The sequence below is a fragment of the Leopardus geoffroyi genome, chromosome D4 (genome assembly GCF_018350155.1).
Source record: "Leopardus geoffroyi isolate Oge1 chromosome D4, O.geoffroyi_Oge1_pat1.0, whole genome shotgun sequence".
Classification (NCBI taxonomy): Eukaryota; Metazoa; Chordata; class Mammalia; order Carnivora; family Felidae; genus Leopardus; species Leopardus geoffroyi.
The window spans coordinates 86,752,342-86,771,354 of record NC_059342.1 but is presented as its reverse complement, the minus strand read 5'-3'; the positions used below and the strand labels follow the sequence as shown (position 1 = coordinate 86,771,354).

General features: G+C 56.0%; 1 protein-coding gene and 1 long non-coding RNA gene across 4 annotated transcripts; one reads left to right on the top strand and one right to left on the bottom strand.

The window, feature by feature from the left end:
* The first annotated feature begins 4,407 nt into the window (after window positions 1-4,407).
* Window positions 4,408-9,718, top strand: PTGES2 (prostaglandin E synthase 2). Of its 3 annotated transcripts, none has more exons than XM_045468221.1 (7): window positions 4,408-4,709; window positions 5,953-6,150; window positions 6,845-6,903; window positions 7,295-7,444; window positions 7,722-7,922; window positions 8,289-8,406; window positions 9,096-9,718. In XM_045468221.1, the coding sequence occupies exons 1-7, from the start codon at window positions 4,440-4,442 to the stop codon at window positions 9,216-9,218; spliced, it is 1,119 nt and encodes a 372-aa protein (XP_045324177.1). In that variant the 5' UTR covers window positions 4,408-4,439; the 3' UTR covers window positions 9,219-9,718. The 3 variants fall into 3 exon arrangements, with proteins under 3 accessions (XP_045324177.1, XP_045324178.1, XP_045324180.1); XM_045468222.1 differs by having other exon boundaries at window positions 4,409-4,709; window positions 6,058-6,150; XM_045468224.1 differs by lacking the exon at window positions 5,953-6,150 and having other exon boundaries at window positions 4,409-4,709.
* A 4,201-nt stretch (window positions 9,719-13,919) lies between these two features.
* LOC123592835 lies at window positions 13,920-17,734 on the bottom strand. Its single transcript, XR_006709959.1, has 2 exons — window positions 17,657-17,734; window positions 13,920-15,518 (listed from the first exon to the last, which is right to left on the bottom strand). It is a non-coding gene; the product is annotated as an uncharacterized LOC123592835 (long non-coding RNA).
* Between the last annotated feature and the right edge of the window lie 1,279 nt (window positions 17,735-19,013).

Below are 19,013 nucleotides of genomic sequence, written 5' to 3'. Positions count from 1 at the left end.
GTGAACCTATAACAAGCTACACAGAAGCCTGGGGGCCAAGCCCCTCCTGGGAGAGGCCAGGACTGGGCCTTCTAACCCAACCTCTGGGTCTCTACAGTATAGCAGAAACTTAAAAGGCATCCACACCTAGGTTTCTCTGTGGCAAGAAGCCAGGAGAACTCCAGCTGCTCCAGACCTTCCCCACTGTCTCTGGAAGGTGGTTCTCCCCACTCCACATACCCAAGAGGAGAGGCTCCAAGGGACTGCAGTGGCCTGTCTTCCCATAGAGGTGCCCAGGCCCCACCCCTTGGATGATTGGGTCACCCCAATCACCCAGGGGAGCAGCAAAATGCTCTCTGGCAGTTCCTGCACCTCAGGAATCCCGTCCAACCCCCCGGACTGGTTTCTAGAAGACTGTGAGCAATGTCCAGCCCAGCCCATGTTCGAGACACAAGCAGTCCTCTCTCCCCTGCTTGAAGGCTGGGCAGGCCATCCCCAGGGGAAGGGGACAACTGGACTTCTCAGAGCCCAGGACCACACCTGGGAGGAGCCTCCAAAGGAGATGCCCCCTGGAGGCCAGTCTCGGCAGCAGGAACTCTTGGTGTCCACCGATGAGCCCTCCTTGCTCACTGCAGGTCCAAACACACTGGAGGGGGAAGGCCTGCTCCTCCAGAGCCTTGGCTTGAGTTTCTAGTTTTCAGGAGTTTTCCAACTCCCACGTCTCACCTGTCATTCTAGGGCTCACCAGGGGGCCTCAAGGATCTCCCAGCTCCTGCCCCTTCCACAGTTGGGGACCGTGCCTATGGAAAGGCTCTGAAAGGCAGTCCCTCCCTACCTCTCCCATAATACACCCACTGGGTTCCTCCCTCTGCAAAGGTCCTTTGGGCTCACAGGGCAGTGGGGAGCGGGCCCTGCCATACAAGGTCTGGGCCTTGTCAGTCTGGGCCTTAGGTACCTGGCCCAAGCACGCCTCCTAGCTGGATACTCCTGCCTTTGACTCCAGGACCTGAACTCCCATGCAGGCTAGAGGGCCTATGAAGACCACAGTGGGGACTAGAGGCCACTGCCCTGGGCAGGGTCTGCGGTGGACATCCCAGTGCTTAGTTTATCAGGTCTGTGGCTGAGCCTCTCCCTCAGGGAAGGGGGTCACGAGCAAGGTTGTGACAGGCAGTAAGGACAAGGCCAGACCCCCAAGGGAGAGTACATCCAGCTTTAAAAGAAGGGGCTAACTTGGGATCAGTGGAGAGTGGGGTGAAGGGCCAGGAGGCTGGAGCAGGGGGTGGAAGAAATGCCGAGAACATGCACTGAATCCTCTGCAGAGGCCAGAGTACAGAGCACAGGTCTGGGTGCCTCCCTCTGGGCCCAGCATCCTTCAGGTCTTGGGTGGGCACTGGCCTCCCACCAAGGCAGTGCAGCTGCAAGCATCCCTCCCTAATTGTTTAGCCAGGTCAGCCAGGACTGGAGTTTCCCATGGCCCGTACCCCTTGGTCCCCATTTACGGGACCGAAAGCTTAAGTCATAACCAGCCCCCCGAATTCGTATGTTGGAACCTAATCTTCGGTGTAGTATTTGGGAGTGGGGGGGAGGGCCTTTGGGAGGTAATTAGATAATAGGGGTGGAGCCCTTGGGAATGGGATTAGTGCCGTTGTAAGAGACCCCAAAGAGCTTCCTCGCCTCTTCTGCCAATGTGCACAGTGAGAAAGCGGTCATCTATGAACCAGGAACCGGCCCCTCACCAGACACTGAATCTGCCAGTGCCTTGTGGCAATGCCTTCCCAGCCTCCCGAACTGTGAGAAATAAATTTCAAAAAAATTTTCGAGGGGCACCTGGGTGGCTCAGTTGGTTAAGCATCCAACTTCAGCTCAGGTCATGATCTCACGGTTCAGGAGTGCGTTAGAGCCCTGCATCGGGTGAGCTCATGCCCCGCTCTGGGCTCCACCCTCTGCACTCCCTCTCCCTCTCCCTCTGCCCCTTGCTCACTCTCACTCTCTCGCTCTCAAGACTAAATAAATAAATAAATAAATTTACTTAAATAAATTTTTATTTGAGTAAAGCTGACACACAATGTTACATTAGTTTCACGTGTACAACACAGTGATTCAATGTCTATAAATTACCTTATGCCCTCAAGTGCAGCTACCACCTGTCACCAATCTGTCGCCATGCAAGATCATGGACTCTAGTCCCCATGCTGCCCTTGAGAAATAAATTTCTGTTGTTTATGAGCCACCTGGTCTGTGGTATTCTGTTAAGAGACTGAGATAGTCACCTCCCCATGCAGCTGGATATCCCTGTCCTGGGCCACCTTCCCTCCAATGCCCCTGGAGACCCATCTTGGGCCACCTCTTCCCCCACATCCTTTGGTCTCCTGTTTAGCCATACCCTTGACCTTCTCTCCAGAGCACCCTCTCCAAACAGTGAATTTCCTGCTTTTAGGATCTTCTGGAGAGGATGCTTATTTCCCAATCATCAAATTACTGCAAAAAATCACCACGAACTTTTTAGGTTAAATTAACACATTCCAAAGGCCAGAATCGAAAATCAGAAGTTCACTGTGCTGGGGTGCCTGGGTGGCTCAGTAGGTTAAACGTGGACTCTTGGTTTCGGCTCAGGTCATGAGCTCACAGTTCAGTAGTTCGAGCCCTACATTGGGCTCCGCGCTGATGGTGCAGAGCCTGCTTGGGATTCCCTCTCTTTGCCGCTTCGTTGCTCTCTCTCCCTCTCAAAATAAATGGTCTTAGAAAAGAAAAATAAAAAGTTCACTGTGCCAAATCAAGGCGTGGGCAAGGTCGCACTCCCTCTGGATGTTCCAGGCGGCTATTCCCCTTCTGGTTGCTGCTGGCCTTTGTTGGCTTGCGGCCCCACTGATCCAACCTCTGCCTGTCTTCCCATCACCTTCTCCACTGTGTGTGTAATCTCACTCGCCTCTCTTCTGAGCACACTCGTGATGACAGGTAGGGCCCACCCAGATAATCCGGGATGACCTCCTCCTGTCACAATCCCATCTCATTCAAAAGGTGGAACAACAAGAGGCAAAGAAGGAAGGAAAGAAAGTAGAAGAAGGAAAAGAAGGGAAAGGCCAATCATTAGTTTTGAATACCTGTCTTCTACTATTAAAACATCCGCGAGTTAGGAGAATCATTTTCTTCTTCTCTTAGACATTTGAAAACCGAATGCACTCTGGGTCATAGGAATCCGGGGTGGGAGGGCTCTGCGGTCCCTTCCATGCCCCCAGCGCGGCCCAGATTCCCCTTCCCAAGGAGGCAGCCCTGAGAAAGCAAAGGTCGCTTCAGCAGCCCGTCCGGGTCACCTGCTTCCACGAAGCCGCCGTCCCCGCCTTCCGCGCCCGCCTCCGCCGGCCCGCCCAGGTCCCCGTCGGGGCCCGACATCGCGGGCTCCGGTGCCGCGGCGACCATCCAGCCGACAGCCGGTGGCGGGCGGAAAGTGGGGGCGCCTGACATAACGCGGAGCGCGGAGAGCGAGATCAGGCGAAAGAACGCCACGGCACCGCCATGTCCGCGCAGCACCAGCCCCGCCCTACTCCCGCCAGACTCCGCCCTTCACGCCCAGCGTTCTGTCCCGCCGCAGCCCAGCTCTCGCGCTTTCTTCCGCGAGCCAAGCTCTGTCCCCGCCCCGCCGTCAGACTCCGCCCCTCCCCGCCCACAACGTGACCCGCCTTTCGGATGGCAGCCTATTCTCCAAGCCCCGCCCCTCCCCCGGGTGCCGGGCGGGGCCATCCGGGGCTGCCCGCCGAGAAGCCTAGGTGGTGGGGGGCCGGACCCTCAGCTATGGCGAGCGAGCCCCGCAGAGGGGCAGAGACAGCCTCCACTCAGCCCCTCCGGCCGCTGGGGACCTACGGGTCAGTCAGTGAGCCGGCGCCTCCACAAGGGCGAAATCTGAGACACGTGGTTTCTAAGGCCCCTTACGTGTATGGAAGAATTTATGGTTCGGGACGCAGAAGAAACCGTGCAGTAGCGCGGGAGGGCAGAAAAAGCCAGGATTGGGGCACCAAGTCCGGTCCGGCTGTTTCCGCGGCTCTCCTGGACCCAATGCTGTGGCCCTTTTTCTGACACTCTGAAGGGTTCAGTGTCTTTCGATTGGGTGCATGAGGTAGAACTTAATAAACACACATTCCGGAAGACCCTGGGATCCGAAGGCCACACGGCGAGTTCCTGCATTCGGCTCGGGGTCACCACCGAGACCAGTTATATCTCATGTTCAGAAGTCGGGCCTTTAGCGACTTCCATACATCCCAGGGTGTGTTTCAGCGGCTCTGATGGGTGCGTGGAAACTGGGCGCCCGGGACGCAAGCCCATTCCCTCCAGAGTTGTCCTTCCCCGCTCGGCGTCACTGTCACCCCTAGCAACCCTCCCGCGACGGAGACCCGTCCCTTTAAAAGGAGCCTGAGCCCCGGAGGTCTTCGTTTCGCGCGCCCGCCCGCGGCGCCGGCGGAGCGAACATGGCCCAGGTTGCGCGGGCGCTGTGGCCGGTCCCGCACGCTCTGGCCTGGAGGCTGGGCGGTCGCCTCCAGTCGGCACTCCCCGCGCAGAGCCGGGCCGGCTTCGCAGGAGCGGCAGGAGGCCCGGGTCCCGCTGCTACCGCCCGCAAGGGGAGCCCGCGGCTGCTGGGGGCGGCGGCGCTGGCCCTGGGGGGCGTCCTGGGGCTGTACCACACCGCGCGGTGGCACCTGCGCGCCCAGGACCTCCGCGCAGAGCGCTCTGCCGCGCAGGTAAGCCCGGGCCGGATCGAGCCGCGGGTGGGGGTGCTGGGGGGCAGCAACGAACTTCGGGACTTCTGGCGGGGTCAGGTATCGCCTCCTCCGTCCGTTCGTGACCTTGGGCGACTGACTTGGTTTTAAGTCTCTGAGCCCTTAGCGTCCTCATCTGTGAAATGGGGTCGCTACTAATGCCTGCTAACTAGAATTGCTGTCTTTGCCCTAAAGTCGTTTTCTAACGTGTTTTTAGACTTTTTAACGGAAAGCTTTGGAGATCACAAGAAAGGGAAAGAAAGCTTGCGGAGTTTATTATTTTCCATACTTTTTTTGTCATTTGTCATTTGGAAAGTAATAAACGTTCCCTAAACCCTTCCACTGCCTTCAGATCCTAAAGCTGTGTATTTATTAGTGTTAGTGTTTTTAGGGAGCCGATGACCCTTAGATGCCAGGCCCCCGGAGACAGAGAGGGACAGGGAGGTGTCCCATAGCCGAGTGGTGGCCCAGCTGCCCTCACAGTGCTCCATACACATCACCAACACAGCCTTTCTCTGCCGTGGCACCCACCATCCATCCACAGATGCCCCTTTTCTGGACCCAGGAGAGCAGGATGGTGGGAGGGGAGTGGCCTTCTCTGTATCTCTCTGCCCACCCCCATTGGCCAGCTGCAGTTTCCCATCTGAATGGTGAGGAAGGTGGACTGCCGCTGTGGCTTTCCAACATGAATATGCAGCGGCAAAAACTCATACCGGGGGCTGCCGAACATGCAGATCCAGGGCCGAAGCCCAGCTACAACCTTCCCCACTTGGAGATCTGAGCTAGACCCCACTCTGACAAGTGCTGGGCTCCGCCCCCTCACCCAGAGTCCCTTGGGCTGAGGGAGTGCGGTGGGCACTCCAAGTTGAAACAATTGCTCTGCATCTCGGGTGGCACACCTGGGAATGTCTGATGTCCCCTTGGGATAGGAGGGAGAGGAGAGGTAACTAATGTTGAACAGAGACGGGGAGATGCTTCCTCCCCATACTTCCTACCTCGCGGGGGAGGGGGGGGGGCCGCTGGATGGGCGCTTGAGGCTGGACTGCCCACTGCATGAGCCTGCTCCCCACCTCCCTGTGCCTCCCTTTCTCTCTGCCACCTATCCCCGTTCCTCCTGATGTTCCCTAGAAGTCATCCTAGAAGACTCCCTTGGGAAAAGTTTGCTTGGGGGTGGGGCCTGGGCGCCAGGCTTCAGAAGCCCCTCCTCCCTCTGCTCCCCACCCAGCTCTCCCTGTCCAGCCGCCTGCAGCTGACCCTGTACCAGTACAAAACGTGTCCCTTCTGCAGCAAGGTCCGCGCCTTCCTCGACTTCCATGCCCTGCCCTACCAGGTGGTGGAAGTGAACCCCGTGCGCAGGGCCGAGATCAAGTTCTCCTCCTACAGGAAGGTGCCCATCCTGCTGGCCCAGGAAGGAGACAGCTTGGTGAGCCTCAGGGAGCGACCCCCCATGTCCTGGGTTTTCCTGGAGTACCTCCGAGTTAGGCCCTGCTGTGCAGCTCTGGAAAAATGTGGGGTCTTTGGACCTTGCTGAGGATTATGAACCAGCTGGGCCAAAGGAGTCAGAGCATCACGGAACTCAACAGTGAGCTCTGAAACCCGGGTGGTCTGGGCTCAGGGTGGGGCTTTGTCACTCCCTGGTTGTGTGACTAAGGGCCAGTCACTTAGTCTCTCTGGGCTTGCTTGTTCGTTAATCAAAGGAGGACGATACTCTCGGGTGGTAGGAAATGGTTGGCACAGTGCTTGGCTCCTAGCTTGTAGCTTCTAGAGTCCACCCTGCCCCCCACTGTCTGGGAGGCCGGACAGGCGAGTGGGGAGGTCCAAGATGTTAGGTCCTCCCCATACCCTCCTTCCCTTCAGTCACACTTGGGCCTCCCGTACCCAGGCCCTTACCCTCCTCCCTGAGGATGGGGACTAGGTCCTTGGGGAGGAGAAAGCTCAGAGTGGACATCAGTTTGGGGGACGAACCCCCAGGAATGGATATAAACAATGCCAAGCTTCCCCCCGACCAGTTTCCTCCAATGCCTGGGGGTTTGTTTTAAGAGGACCCTGGTGACCCTGCTGGTGGCCAGACAACCCCTACCCACGCCCCCAATTTAAACCAACCTCTCGTTCTTCAGCAACAACTGAACGATTCCTCTGTCATCATCAGCGCTCTCAAGACCTATCTGGTGTCGGGGTAAGGAGCCCCTCAGAGGCCCAGTCTGGGGTCACATTTCATCCCTTTCGTCTCCAGGGAGGCCTCACCTGGGTTCCTACAGGGGCGCAGGGTCGGGCTGCTGCCCGGGTTTCCAGAATGAGCCATGGGCTTTTTACTCTGCGATACCCCCTTCCTTTCCTCTGCACGTCTCCCTCCACCAGGGAAGCGCCTCTGGTGTTTGCCCCAAGTCCCTCTTGCTGCAGGACCTCCTGTGGCGCCCACGAGAGGGTGGAAAGTTTTGCGGGTTGGTGGCGGTTCCATCCCGGAGCTGGGTCAGGCTGGGGTAGATCCTTACCCTGAGGAGGTCACGGCTCAGCCCCCGCGGAGGAAGAACTCCTTGGGATGAGACTCTGGATGTCGTCTCCCAAAGGCAGCCCCTGGAAGACATCATCACCTACTATCCACCCATGAAGGCCGTGAACGACCAGGGCAAGGAGGTGACCGAATTCTGCAACAAGTATTGGCTCATGCTGGATGAGAAGGAGGCCCAGCGAATGTATGGCGGGAAGGAGGCGAGGACGTAAGTGAGGCCGGCGCAGGTCCCAGGAGGTGGCAAGGGCGGGGCCTTCCCAGAGGGGACAGGCTGAGCGAGACGCTGTAAGGGGGGAGCACTATGGGAGACCAGGAGGGCTGGGGCCACGGCCAGGGCTGAGTCTCCTTAAGGACCTCCTGCTCGGGCCTCAGCTTCCCATCCGCACGCTGCGCGGTCTAGACGGTGTACCTGCTCCCGCGCCTCCCAGGCCCCAGGCTTCCTGAAAGCCCACCTGGCCTGCCCTCTGTCCCCACTTTGTCCACAGGGAGGAGATGAAGTGGCGGCAGTGGGCAGATGACTGGCTGGTGCACCTGATCTCCCCCAACGTGTACCGCACTCCTGCTGAGGCCCTGGCCTCCTTCGACTACATTGTCAGGGAGGGCAAGTTCGGGACAGTGGAGGGTGCCGTGGCCAAGTACATGGGTGCAGCTGCCATGTACCTCATCAGCAAGAGGCTTAAGAGCAGGTGATGATGGTGTGTGTGTGTGTGTGTGTGGCCTGCTGTCTCTCAGTCCCTAGTATAAACCAAGTCAGGACTCGAACTCAGAACTTCCAGTTGCCTCCACCACCCCAGGGGAAGCAGGACTGGCCTCAGAGTCCAGAGCCGGGTGCCTGCCTTCTGCCTTCTTCTGTTTCCTTCTCTATGGTCGGGTCTCTTTCCTCCTCTGCCCACGGCCTCCCTGTCTGGGACAGATGATGACTGATTTTTGCAGGGGTGATGCCCCTCGGGGGAGCAGCCCTGCCCCCCCCCCCTCCCCGCGAGCCTTGCTGCTGTCGCAACCTGGGCTGAGGTTTGGAATTCGCCTGATGGACTTCCCCCTTCCCCACCCAGGCACCACCTCCAGGATGACGTTCGTGAGGACCTCTATGAGGCTGCCAACAAGTGGGTGGCAGCCGTGGGCAAAGACCGGCCCTTCATGGGGGGCCAGCAGCCAAATCTGGCTGATCTGGTGAGTGTGGTGGTGGCAGGGGGTGCCCAGACCCGAGGGGCCTGTCTGGGCAGAGAAAGCCCGGATGTAGGCGATACCTGCATCTCAACAGCTCTCCCACTCCGGAGGCACCTGGCTCCCTGCAAGGAACTGTCTTGATTTACATAACTGACAGGTTCAGAGGAGGGGTTGGCTTCAGGCCCAGCTTGATCAAGGGGCCCAAATGGTATTAGGTCTCAGCCTCTCCTGTTTCATCTCAACCCCATGGGGTTGGCTTTAGCTTGAGGCAGGCCTGGGTCCAGCGCTCCAAGCTTGCACCCAGCAAAAGTCCCGGGACAGTCTCTTGTTGGTCTGTCTTCAATGCCAAGCCTTGAAGCCGTCCTTCAAGCCAAGGTGGAATATGTTGATTGCCAGGTCCGGGTCTTAGAGCTGGGTGTGTGTGTGTGGGGCGGGGGGGGGGGGGGGGGGGTCCCCTCTCCTCAGCACATTTTCCCAAAGGAATCTCTGGAGGTGAAGGTTCTTGCCCAGATGTGGGGTGTGGGTGAAGGGCAGGCAAAACCTATAGAAATCCCACACACTTCACTCAAAGCCCCAAGTGCAAAATTGGCTGTTTAGTGAGCGCTTTCAGAGAGGAGAGGTGACGGGCCCCAGGGCACACAACTGGTGGAGGACAGGGCAGCTCTGGACACCCCCTCTGTACCCACCCCCAGGCAGTATACGGCGTGCTGCGCGTGATGGAGGGCCTGGAGGCTTTTGACGACCTGATGCGTCACACCCACATCCAGCCCTGGTACCTGCGGGTAGAGAAAGCCATTGCTGAGGTCCCCCAGTGACCTGAGTGTCCCGGGAGGGGTGCGAGACAGCGGAAGACGCCAGCTGCCAGGACCAGGACCATGGGGTCAGCACCTGGTGATGCTGTGCGCTGGGGGACAGGATCGTTCTGCATCTTGCCCACCCCCCCCCCCCCCCCCGGCCTCAACGTTCTAGCATCGGACACCTGCTGAGGCCGTGGGACGCTGGGGGACAAAACCCAGGTTTGATTTCTGTTCGTAGTCCCCCTGAGGGGCACCCCAGCCCCAAGGAGCCAGCCCACCCCTGCCTCCCGTCCTGGGCCTCCCTACTTTCAGCCATTCTCGGGGGCTCTCAGTGGCTGCTGTGTCCACACCTTGTGGGTGGGGATTGGGTCGGGCTCCTGCCCTGGACGGGGGAAGTGGGAATAGTCCGGTTCGCAGAGGATTTCATCCCTGGCTCCTCTTGGCTCCTGCCCTTCCCAAGTGCCCCCGAGACTCTGTGTCATGTTGGCAATAAAGAAAAGGTTTGCGGCTGTCGTGGAGATCTGTGGCGAAATGCTGCGTGGGAGGCTTCAGAAGGAGGCCGTGTCCAGCCCTGGTGGTAACGGCTATCTGTCCAGTGCCTTCTAGGTGTCAGGCCTGGGGTGAAGGACTTAGCAGGCTTTGTGTCACATAAACCCTGGCACGCCACCACAGGATAAGCAGCAGGGAGGCTTGAGGTGTCCCAGGGCACGGGTCCAGCTCTGCCCCTCGCTAACTGTGGGACTTTGGGCAGTGGCGCCCCTCCCTGAGCCTCAGTGTCCTCATGTGTCGAGTGAGCATAATGATAGTCTCCACCTCGAGGGGAGGTGGTGAGGGTTTGATGGGGAGGTGCAGGTCAAGTGTGGAGAAGGACACCCGGCTCAGAGCAGGGGCTGGACGGATCTCATCCTGCTCTACACATCAGGAGAGAAGGTTCCAAGAACACTGTCCCTTTCAGGGCCCTCTGAGGCAGGTGGGCACCCAGGCTTCACTTCACAGGTAGGGGACTCTGGAACCAGGGGTCTAGAGGGAGAAGCCAGCTCTAGGAGCAATGGTCGGGGGGGGGGGGGGGGGCGGTAAATGAGTGGCGCCCCCTTCTGAGCAGAGCACCCTGGTTGGGGGTCCCCATTCCCCTGGTTTCAGCAAATGAAGAGCACAGTGGCCTCCCCAGGCCAGACAGGTGGCTAGTGGGCAGAACTCTACTCCCTAGGCCCTCCCTGCCGGGGCAACTGGGCAACCCCTTCCCCCAGATCCCCTCAGGAGAGTTTTAAAATTTTATTTTCTTTATTAATTTTTTTAAAACGTAAAAATAATTTGGGGCACATGGGTGGCTCAGTCAGTTGAGCGTCCAGCTTCGGCTCAGGTCATGATCTCACTGTTTGAGAGTTTGAGCCCCGCATCAGGCTCTGTGCCGACAGCTCAGAGCCTGGAGCCTGCTTCCGATTCTGTGTGTGTGTGTGTGTGTGTGTGTGTGTGTGTGTCTCTCTCTCTCTGCCCCTCCCCCACTCGCAATCTGTTCCCCTCTCTCTCTCTCTCTCTCAAAAATAAACATTTAAAAAAACATAAAAAGAATTCATGTGCCTTGTGATGGCAGACATTGAAATAAGAGGCCTGAGGAGCATTCTGGAGGCAAAACAGCCTAACATTTGGAAGCAGTGGCCTCAGTCTCTCCTGCAGAGCTGGTCTGCTACCTGCTTGTTCTCGTTCCCGTCACAGGCTTCTGTCCTTGTCAGCACATGTGACGCTGGCTTGTTCTTCACAGCTGCAGAGTGCTCACTGCATGGATAAGCCATAGCCCACTGGCCAGGCCAGCTCCCCTTCCTGTCTCCTGGGAGTGCCTCTCCTGTGGGAGGAAGGAGAGAAGCCAAGGCCGGAGGCCACATCAGTCTGTGGCATGAGGCCACCTCCAAGAGCCACCCTTGTGTCCAGAATACTGTTCCTCTGAATCAGGCCTTAAGTCCTCAAAGGCCTTTGCTCCAGGGACCCGGGCCTGCGGATCCCAGAGCCTCCCTCAGGCAGGATAGGAACTAGGCCAGCAGCGCTGTGGGTCCCCCAGGGAGGGCCTTCCCTGCATCCCTGTCCCTCTTCCCATCTCTTCACAGACAGCCTTTTCCTGCCACCCAGCTGTCCGTGACGCCGTGGCCAGGGGAGGGTCTCACCGCCCACATCTCCACCCTATGCCCCCTGCCCCTTCTCTCCTGCTCAGCCCAGGGATTGTGTCTCCCAGCCCAGGCTTCCCCACTTGAGGCCTGGTCTGGCTAAGGAGGCTCAGGTACAGGCCAGGCCCCAGCTTCCAGCTACCTTCTCCCTGTTTTCACAGATTCAGATATTTTCTTCTGTCTCTGCATTTCACAGAGACAGGGACCTGGGACCCTGGGGACAGGGACCTGGCTGGGGGCTTTTTCCCTGGGGCCGCTGCAGGCCGAAAGGCACCCACCGGCACCCTCCACACCCTCCTCCACTGACTGGTCACCTTGATGAAAAGGCCAAGGACGATAGTAGCTAGACCTGTTCCCTGCGACTGAGGCTGGAGAATGGCCAGTCAACCCAAGGCCACCGTGGGACACCAACTGAGCGTGCTTCTTCCCCTGAGTATCCTCCACCGCAGGTGACAACCCTGCCTCAGTTTTCCCAAATGCTCCTTGGCCAGCCCCTGGGTATATTTTCCCATAACCACCAGAGGGCAGTAGAGGATGCGAAACAGGGCCTCATGCTGCCACCTCGTGACCAGCTTCAGAATCGCATCTCTTGTCTGGCTGGTCTTTGTTATCCAGCGACTCTTGGCTCATCTATAAAAATGCGTTGAGCAGGTAAGGGTCCGAAAATGGGCAGGCAGGAAAAGCCACACCTCTCGGAGGAAAGGGCCCCGAGCCAAGAACCTCTGCCCCGTTTTGGTCAGGCTCAGATCAGGGCAGATGCCCTGTGGCCTTGATGACAGCAGAAGGCCTGAGGTGGGAACCTTGTCACTACCTGCTGTGACCTTGGACGAGCCCTCGGAGGTCAGTTAACCTTCGTGGGGTTGATGTGGTTGGAGATGGGAGCACTACACAGAGTCGGCGTGCACAGTTGACATGTGATGGGCGTTTTATGCAGCCGGTGGGGTCTGCTGGCCTCAGAACACTCTCTGTTCCCAACCGGGCTTTTAGGTCAAGAGCTCCGGGAAATAAGAAGAGTCGTGAGAACAGCGAGATCCTTCTGCCCTGGGAGTCAGGGAGGTCTCTGGGGAGGATAAGCCACAGCTGGGGCTTCAAGAGTCAGGAGGATTCCGGTTTGCTTTTTTTGTTTGTTAGGCTGTTAAATTTTAAAATTTCACTTTGATTATGCAAATGATGAATGTTTACTGTACATAAATAGAACTTTCAGATAAGCAAAAAGTTGATAGCAATTATTCATGGTCCCACCAACCTGGAGATATGAGCGCTCAAAATTGTTTTGGAGTACAGCCTTCTAGATTATTTTTTATGTAGCCCACATATAGTGCATATGTGTGTGTGTGTGTGTGTGTGTCACACACACAGATAGGTATAGATAAAATTTATATTTTATAAATAAATATCAGCTAAATGGGGCCTATTTTATGGCAAGGATTGTTTTGAGCACTCTCCATACTTTACCCCATTTAAGCTTTGCTACCCCACGTTACAAATGAGGAAACTGAGCCATCAGAGAGGTTAGGTGACTGGCCCAGTGTCACACAGAGCTAGTGGGTGGCAGAGGTGGGATCTGAACCCAGGTCTGGCTCCAGAATCTGTAATCTTTTTAGGTACGTACGTATGCATGTCTGTCTGTCTGTATGTATTTTAATGTTTATTTTTTGAGAGAGAGAGACAGAGACAGAGTGTAAGCCAGGGAGGGGCACAGAGAGAGGGAGACACAGAATCCGAAGCAGGCTCCAGGCTCCGAGCTGTCAGCACAGAGCCCGACAGGGGGCTTTAAACCCACGGACCATGAGATCATGACCTGAGCCGAAGTTGGACACTTAACCAACTGAACCACCTAGGTGCCCCTCTTTTTTTTTTTTTAAGTTTATTTATTTTGAGGGGGAGAGAGCGAGTGTGAGGGGAGGAGCAGAGGGAGAGGGAGAGAGCATCCCAAGCAGGCTCCTCACTGCCAGTGCAGAGCTGCATGTGGGGCTTGAACTCATGAACTATGAGATCATGACCTGAGCCGAAACCTAGTCGGACACTTCACTGACAGAGCCACCCAAGTGCCTCCCCCGAATCTGCGATTTTTTTTTTTTTTTTTTTTTTTTTTTGAGAGAGAGAGGGCCCAAGTGAGCAAGGCGCAGAGAGAGAGGGAGAATCCCATGAGGGGCAGAGGGAGAGAGGAGCGAGGCTCACCTGAAGCGGGGCTTGTGCACACCCAGTGGGGAACTCAGACTCACAAACCGTGAGATCATGACCTGAGCCAGTCAGATGCTTAACCAACTGAGCCACCCGGGCGCCCCAGAATCTGTGATCTTAACACAGTGCCTTCTCCTGTCTCTCTAGGTAAGTTTTCATCTTTGAGAGCCAGAGAGAGACAGAGCGCTACTGGGCTGGGTGGCAGGGCCGGGGGCAGGGGGGGGGGGTGGTGAGAGAGAGGGAGACACAGAATCCAAAGCAGGCTCCAGGCTCTGAGCTGTCCACACAGAGCCCGACGTGGGCTTGAACTCACTGACTATGAGATCATGACCTGAGGTGAAGTGGGACGCTTAACCGACTGGGCCACCCAGGTGCCCCAAGTTTTTCCCTTTTTTAAAGTAAAAATTCAGATCGTGAACATATTCCGGGTCAGTAATTGCTCTACAAGTCTGATGGCTGTGTAGTCCTCCACAGTAGCCACCTTCCGTGGGAATGACTGTTCCCTAATTTACTTCACCAGTCCAATGGGAAGGATTTTGAGGGGTGAGGGGCAGAAGGGTGTAACAGGGAACAGGGTTTGCAGTGGGGGAGGGGCTGGTGGATTGAGTAATGGCCCCCAAAGGTGTCCAGGTCTTTGTCCCGGGAACCTGTGGCTGTTACCTCATGTGCTCAAGGGAATTTGTAGATGTGATTAAATTAGTGATTTTTGAGATGAAGGGATTTTCCTAGATGGGGCCTCAGGATTGGGCCCTAAAGGTAACACGATCACAAGTGTCCTTGTAAGAGGGAGGTGTGACTCCAGAAGAGAGGAGAAGGAAGCAGAGGCCAGCGGGGGCGGGGGGACATTCGAGAAAGCTCGACCAGCCAAGGGATGCCGAAGCCTCCAGAACCGGAAGGAGCCAAGAGGCGGGCTCTCCTCGGGAGCCTCCAGAAGGAAGCAGCCCTGCGGGCATCTTGATTGCAGCCCAGTGAAATAGAGATCGGGCTTCCAAGCATCTAGAACCGTGAGAGAACAGATGAGATGAATCTGTCATAAGACACCACGCTTGTGGCACTTTGTAACAACAGCTATAGGACACTAATACATAGGATAGAAGCCAGTGTGGCCTGGGAAGAGAATCGGCTACCGGGAGGAGCCTAGTGACCTCGGGCAAGTCCCTTGTCCCGTCAACTCTGTGAGCTGAGAGGTGGGGCTGGGCTGTGTGGTGCGGCGGGGGCGGAGCCACTGAGGGGTGGAGCCAGCCCCCTCGGTCTTCAGCATCTACGTCTGCTGTGGGGAGATGACAGGTCGTGTTGATGGGCAAATGGTCAAAAGAGATGGCTCCTGGGTGGCCGCCCCAGCCAGCTTCGGTTCCAGGAAGCTCCGAGCAGGAGGCCCAGCTCAGTCTTGCCCCCCTGGGGGAACTGCGGCAGGCCTCTGGCCCTCCCCCTGCCTCAATTTCCTCATTCTTGGTTCTTACCTGGCCTAGCCCATTGTGTCCCTCCTGCTGGCCCTTCCTAGCCAGCCCTGGCCAGCCAGTGTGACCAGGCCTGGCTGGTCTGCTCCGGCCTCCTCGTCAGCCCTGGAGGGCAGGGACCAAGGTTCACACCTGGGCAGCTGGGCCCAGCACACAGATGCTCCCCTCTGCCTTCCCCTACATTCCAACCTGCTCAGACCAATGAGATCTGGATGGGGGGGCGGCCCGGCCGGGAGCCAAGGTTGAGAACATGGCTTCAGAGTGAACGAGCTGGTTTGAATCTCACTTCAACATATACTTACCCTGTGTATGAACCCAGACAAGTTCCTTCTCACTCGAAGCCGTCAGGAAGGTTCTGTGCCCATCTTGCTTGTGAGGAAACTGAGATTCAGGGAGGCATGAGATTTGCCCAAGATCACATCACCAGGTGCTAGGATTTAAGCACAGGCTTGCCCAACAAGTCCCAGGTTCTCTGTGGCCTCCAGGCTCAGGAGAATAACCAGGGACCGGGTGCCACCTGTCTGGAGTCGAGACAGAGTGCTCCTGGATGAAAGTCCCCACGGGTGGGTCGCAGCATGGTCCCTGTCCCATGGGCCTCCTGGCAGGCAGCCCCAGCAGAGCCCAGGGCTCAGCTGACGTGCATTTGAGGCCCTGTCAGCTACTCACAGTGAGGCCTTGGGCAAGTCATTTTTCCTCCAGCCTTAGTTTCCTCATCTGTAGAATGGGGCCATGGTGGCAGAAACACCTCCTAAGACCACTGAGGGCTAAGTCCTGTGTGTGCAGCGCTCCAGCTGATGCCCTCAGGATTAGAGCTGGAAGGGTCTATCTAGCCTCAGGAGGGAGACGGGTAGAGGAATCACCAGGCCCTGCAGCACAAATTGCAACCCCCACCCCACCCCCAGGTTGGGTTTCTTCAGATGCCAGAGACCCCAGGCCTGCACGAGCCTCCCAACACTGGAGGCTAGAATGACAAGCGTTGAGGGGGTTACTTACTGTGTGTTTGGCTGGGGAAAGGGAGCTGTTTTTTAAGGACCAGTCTTGTCTTTTCCTGATCTCATTTCAACGTCTTTTTGTTATTATTATTATTTTTTTAATGTTTATTTTTAAGAGAGAGAGGGAGAGGGAGAGAGAGAAAAGGAGACACAGACTCCGAAGCAGGCTCCAGGCTCCGAGCTGTCAGCACAGAGCCCGACGCGGGGCTCAAACTCAACAACCATGAGATCATGACCTGAGCCACAGTTGGACGCTTAACCGACTGAGCCGCCCAGGCACCCCTAATTTCAACTTCCTTTTTAAAAGAATTATCATTGGGGCACCTGAGTGGCTCAGTCGGTTAAGCATCCAACTCTTGGTTTCAGCTCAGGTCATGATCTCACGGTTCATGAGTTTGAGCTCCAAATTGGGCTCTGCATTGACAGTGTGGAGCCTGCTTGGGATTCTCTCTCTGCCCCTTGCTTGCTCTCTCTCTCTCTCTCAAAAGTAAATAAATAAATAAATATTTAAAACGATTATCATTGAGGGGCACCTGGGTGGCTCAGTCAGTTTAGCATCTGACTTGATTTTGGCTCAGGTCATGATCCCAGGGTCATTGGGATCAAGGCCTGAATCAGGCTCTGAGCTGAGCCCAGAACCTGCTTGAGATTCTCTCTCCCGCTCTGCCCCTGCCCCTGCTAGTGCACATACACCCACTCTCAAAAAATTTTTAAAATGAGTATTTTTAAAATTTGAGTATAGTTGACACAATGTTAAATTTCATACCAATTTTATTTTTATAATTGACGTCTCACATTTTTTTTTTTTTTTTTTTTTTAATTTATTTTTTTTTTTTTCAACATTTATTTATTTTTGGGACAGAGAGAGACAGAGCATGAACGGGGGAGGGGCAGAGAGAGAGGGAGACACAGAATCGGAAACAGGCTCCAGGCTCTGAGCCATCAGCCCAGAGCCCGACGCGGGGCTCGAACTCACGGACCGCGAGATCGTGACCTGGCTGAAGTCGGACGCTTAACCGACTGCGCCACCCAGGCGCCCCATGTCTCACATTTTTTTAAACAATTTGCTTTCTTTTCTTTTTTTTTTTAGAGAGAGAGGGCACCAATGAGCAAGGGTGGAGAGAGAGAATCCCACGGGAGGCAGAGAGAGAGACAGAGAGAGAGAGAGAGAGAGAGAGAAGCAGGGCTCGTGTTCACCCGAAAGCGGGATTCAAGCTCACGGACGGTGAGATCATGACCCGAGCCGAAGTCAGATGCTGAAGCAACTGAACCACCCAGGCGCCCAAGATTTGATTCTTAAGTAATCTCTACACCCAGCCTGGGGCTCAAACCCACAACCCTGAGCTCCGGAATCGCACACTCCATTGACTGAGTCAGCTAGGCCCGCCCTCACCACCCCCCCCCCCCCCCCCCCCCCCCCCCCCGTCCCTTTCCAGCTTTCTAACAGCCCTTCCAGGCAAGTCTTAATTCTTTTTATCTAATGGACAGACAGGCTCAGAGAGGTGCTGTGACTCTCCCAAGGCCAACCTGGGCCACACTGGGGCAGGGATTTCCACTGTCCTGCTGTCAACCCATGAAAAGTCAGACAGGCTTTCTATATTTGTTCCCTATTGCTGCTGTAACAAATTAGCACAGACATAGTGACTTAACCAATATAAAAGTATTACCTTGCAGTTCTGGAGGTCAGAAGTCTGAAATGCGTCTTACTAGGCTAAAATCAAGCAGGGCCGTGTTCCATTCCTTGCCTCTTCCAACTCCCAGGGGCCACCCACATTCCTTGACTCGTGGCCTTGACAACGACCTTGGGCCGAGTCCTTCCTGTGCTGGCTCCCTGACTCTCCCTGATCCCCCATTGAAGGACCCGTGTGATTACATGGGGCCCACCTGGGTAATCCAGGATAATCTCTCTATTTTAAGGTCAGCTGATTAGCAACCTCGATTGCCCGGTGCAATGTAACCTAATTCACAGGGTGTGGGAATTAGGACAGGGACCTCTTTGGGAGGGGGCATAGTTCTGCCTACGGCACTCGGGAACATTTGGTTGGGAGCGCAGGTTCTGGGTGAGGGGACCCACTTGCCAAGACCTACTGGTCAGGAAATGGTTTATGCCCGTTACCCTGGCAATGAACAGCTGAAGCAGGTGCCATATTAGTTTCCCAGCTGCTAACAAATCACCACAAACTTGGATGACCTCGAACAACAAAAATTCATTCTCTCATAGTTCAGGAGGCCCAGAGTTTGCGATCCAGCTGTTGGCAGGGTTGGGTCCTTCTGGACAGTCTGAGGGAGAAACTGCCTGCCACTCTCTTTGCCTTGGGTGGCCCCCTGCAATCCGTGGCATTTCTTGACTTGTAGATGCATGCCCTGTGGTCACATGGCCTTTTACCTCTTTCTGGGCATGTCTGTCCAAACTCCCCTGTTCTATAAGGACACTACTCATTGGGCCTGGGGCTCACCATAATCCAGGTTCTGTTCTTTAATAAAAATTTTTTAATGTTTGTTTTTGAGAGAGAGACAGAGTGTGAGCGGGGGAGGGGCAGAGAGAGAGGGACACAGAATTCGAAGCAGACTCCAGGCTCTGAGCTGTCAGCACAGATCCCCCACACGGGGCTCGAACCCACCAACTGTGAGATCATGACCCGAGCCGAAGTCGGATGCTTAACGACTGAGCCACCCAGGCGCCCCCACTATAACCCACTTGATTACATCTGCAAAAGTCCTATTTCCAAATAAAGTGACATCCTGAGGTTCCCAGGGGACATGAATTTGGGGGGGGATGCTATTCAACCCAGTACAAGTGGTATATACCAGTTTCAAAAATGGGCACACTTCCGTGCCTCCCTACAGCCTCTGAATGCCACAGCCCCCTGATGGAGTCCCCAAGCTGCTTCATCCTGTCCCCTGCTGCCCTGACATACCTGGGGCCATCAGGGACAGAGTGTGGATTGTTATTTAATGAAAATGGTACCAGGCACGGTCTTAAGTGCCGGAGATAATGCTACAAATGCATTCCGTGCCCCAGAG